At 34.3% G+C, this 3,632-nt stretch overlaps 1 protein-coding gene across 1 annotated transcript; it reads left to right on the forward strand.

Moving 5' to 3' along the window:
* The first annotated feature begins 294 nt into the window (after nt 1-294).
* On the forward strand, nt 295-3,404 carry LOC111052697. Its single transcript, XM_022339447.2, has 2 exons — nt 295-764; nt 3,020-3,404. Exons 1-2 carry the CDS (start codon nt 675-677, stop codon nt 3,245-3,247), a joined length of 318 nt encoding a protein of 105 aa, XP_022195139.2. The 5' UTR covers nt 295-674; the 3' UTR covers nt 3,248-3,404.
* The last annotated feature ends 228 nt before the right edge of the window (nt 3,405-3,632 follow it).

Genomic DNA, 3,632 nt, shown 5'->3' on the forward strand with positions numbered 1-3,632 from the left:
GCAGACTGACGGGTACAACGGCAAAGCCTTGGTCGTCTCGGCTAACCTGGCTTCATAGACAATGGATTTGCAAAGATAACCATTTGCTAACTATAAGAAAATAGAATAGACTAACTTCTATAAATTATTGAATAATTTCATCTAGAAACACTGTAGGTGGAAAGCTTAACTCATACTAACTTTTAGTCGTTCAAGCTCCACTGGAACTATACTCATACGTCATTCACTTTTGTGTGCCTCCAATACTTTTTACTGTTCTTTGTATGTATGATATTGTAGTAGATATCCATTTCAAATAAAATCACTTTTTTGTTGGCATTGTACATTGTGGTTAACAAAAGAGGAGAGACCTGAATGAAAATTTATTGTTTCAGTTCAAGCAGACGTGTTAAGAGAACAAAAGTAGAGATTCAGTACTCGATTAAGTTGATTCATTGGTAAAGAAGGAACGACGATTGACGATTAGCGGCAAACAAAACAGGTTGTTGGTTTTTGTTTCGGTCACTGCGCTGGCCGAATCATTGATGCAGGTCCGTGGTCCAGGGCGTAGTCCTGGCCTCCTCCACCGCTTCCTACTCTTCAGATGCCAAGGACACTCTTTTTACTTCTTCTTCGACGACTTCTTTTTTGCTTCATTGAACACATGATGGCCAGCGGCCTGATTCGGCTATAAAATGGCTCATCCCTCGACGAGAGGCATAAGTCGTTTATTGCTTCTCGACCAGCACACAACCAACAAACCAACCAGCACCATGAAGGCCGTCGTAAGTACACGCACTTCAAACTAACTCCATCCATATAATCATCATTATCATTTTTACATTATCAAAAAGCACTAGTACAAATTGACGAAAATCCACTTGTACAAAATTCTTACTTGCAAGGACTATACTTCATTAATCTGAAATATCATTAATGAATTATTGATTATACAAATATGAATTATTCTAATAATCTACCCTTAGCTTGAAGCTCCATTACACAAAAATATAATAATATAAAATACAAAAAAGTAAACAATATATAGTTATTATTATGAATTACTTTAATAATTTACCCTTAGTTTGAAACTCCATTACACAATTTAGTAAGATTATCATGAATGCCTATTTATGATAATTCACTCTCCCATCAGATTACAAAACGATTGAAATCTAAAACAGTGCATATTGGTCAAGTAGGTTATTACCCTATTATAATAACTGTTTTCATTTTTTTTCTTTACTAGACCATTATTATAAGAGATGCTCTCATTATTAGTCTTAGAGTGGAAGATGCTTATTCAAATAATGATTCCTCAAGTTTTCATCCCATAAACTTGAATAATCACCCAACGCAACTTCCAATGCTCACTCTCTCTGCAATACTCACTCTCAATTATTCTCCCTCTGTGAATTAGAGTTTTCATGATTTACAGTGATTCAATTTGTTAAATTCGGTCATCCTGATTTTCGATTCTGTAGAGTATATCTTACTATAATTAAGTTATTTATTTATATATTTGAATCTATCAAAATGCGACTCCAGATCATAATTTTTAATGTTGTGCATAATTTTCTGGATCACTCCTCTAACTCGAGTATCGAGAATCACTTTCATATGCATTGTGGAATGATAATGTTATGATTGACAGTATTCACTTACTATTGATTAAAAAGGGCAAAATTTGATAACAGTTTTCTATTATATAAATGCTTGTAGATTGCATGATTTCATAGACACAAAAGTTCGAATACCAGGCTACTTGCTTGCTATTCGAAAGTGCGAAATTTAAAGGCGGATTTCCAGATATCAGTATCATTGAACTTATCAGATACAGTGATTCATATAGTTGTGATGAGACTATTCATGCTTGCTTTGTCAGGCTGAGTTGGAACCTAATCCTATTACAGCTTATAGGAATTATTATATTATTTTCACTGTACTAGTCACCGACTCTGATAACATGTATATTAAAAAGTGAACACCCCTTTTGATGCCAAATTTTCCCCAATGTATTATGTGGGAAACCACCTTAATTCTGCTGATGTTGAAAGAATCAGTACAATCATATTGATAACTTTCAGAAACAATTTGATATCCTGCTAAACCAATATAGAGTTACTTAGTGGTGTTTGAAGAATAATTTAATTGGTAATTTTGTTAATTTGATTTTATGCTATTTGATTTCAATAGAAGTATTGGATATTTACACTCAAGGTACCTAGAATACATTCTAGGTATTCTAGGTACATTGATTTACACTATTTTGAAATAAAACTCATTCGTTTACAACTGACACTATTTTGATAGTGGTATTCCCAAAATTCAGTGTGCTCTTGCATTGAATTAATAGTTTTGTAACACAATAGAATTATTATCAAGTCCCCTTATATGTAATTTATTTCACACAATTAGGTAGTATCTAGCTCTCTTCAAGAGCCATTTTTAAATGGTTTTACACTCAAAAATGACTCTTGAAGAGTTGAAACTAGTTGAAACACAACTCTTCCACACACATTTCAACTGAAACATAATCAGTTTCAACTCTTTAAGAGCCATTTTCAAATGATTTTATACTTAAAAATGACTCATGAAGAGTTGAAACTAAAGTTGAAACACAACTCTTCCACACACATTTCAACTCAAACACAATCAGTTTCAACCAGAGTCATTTTTAAATCATTTTACTCTTAAAAATGACTTTTGAAGAGTTGAAACTAGTTGAAACATAACTCTTTCACACACATCTCAACTGAAACAACCAGTTTCAACTCTTTAAGAGTCATTTTCAAATGATTTTACGCTTGAAGAGTTGAAACACAACTCTCTCACACACATTTCAACTGAAACACAACCAGTTTCTTTCCATATAAAAATGATTTTACACTTGAAAATGGCTCTTCAAGAGTTGAAACTAGTTGTGTTGAAATAAAATAAAGGGTACTGTACTTGATAATATTTTTTATTGTGTGGTTCAATAATATCAGTAGCCCTAAAAAGAAAAGTAAATGATAGTTTTGTGTTTGTTTGTTGACAGGCAGCTTTTGTCCTCCTTGTAGTGGCCCTGTTCGCCATTGCTCAGGCCGCTGAACAGAAGGAGACACTGAAGGGCGAATCCACAGCCTACTACGGAGCTTACCCCTACGCCGCCGCCGCTTACGGAGCATACCCCTACGCCTACTCTGCATACCCCTACGCATCAGCCTATGGAGCTTACCCCTATGGAGCCTACCCCTACTCTGCCTACCCCTACTACTACAGATAAGCATCTCACTTCGGATCACATCAACAATCGACTGACAATATCTCTCATTACCTTCTGAAGTGGACATCTCCACAACAACCCCCTACCAGCTACCATTTCCTGTTTGTTCTGTTTTATGGTTTATTGAATCAATAAATCACAATTAGTTCAATACAAATTTCTGTTTTCTCTGTTCAATCGTATCCTCCAATACACAGAAATGTGTTTCATATCTGTAATCTGAATGAAACAAGAAATCTTGAGACATAATATCAGTGTTGAAATTTCAAGCTTTTCATGCAAGCCTATGATATGACTAGATAAATTCAAATTGACAACCCCGCATTGAATGTTTTGTCAAATTGAATGTATTCAGTCATTGAAATATTGAAATTTCGTACGATTT

This window comes from Nilaparvata lugens, chromosome 2 (genome assembly GCF_014356525.2).
Source record: "Nilaparvata lugens isolate BPH chromosome 2, ASM1435652v1, whole genome shotgun sequence".
Lineage (NCBI taxonomy): Eukaryota > Metazoa > Arthropoda > Insecta > Hemiptera > Delphacidae > Nilaparvata > Nilaparvata lugens.

What these genes read in the sequence shown, in the direction of transcription:
- LOC111052697 (XM_022339447.2), top strand. Translation starts at nt 675, where the DNA reads ATGGCTCATCCCTCGACGAGAGGCATAAGTCGTTTATTGCTTCTCGAC. An exon ending in CCAGCACCATGAAGGCCGTC is followed by an intron (nt 765 to 3,019) that starts GTAAGTACACGC and finishes GTTTGTTGACAG; the next exon opens with GCAGCTTTTGTCCTCCTTGT.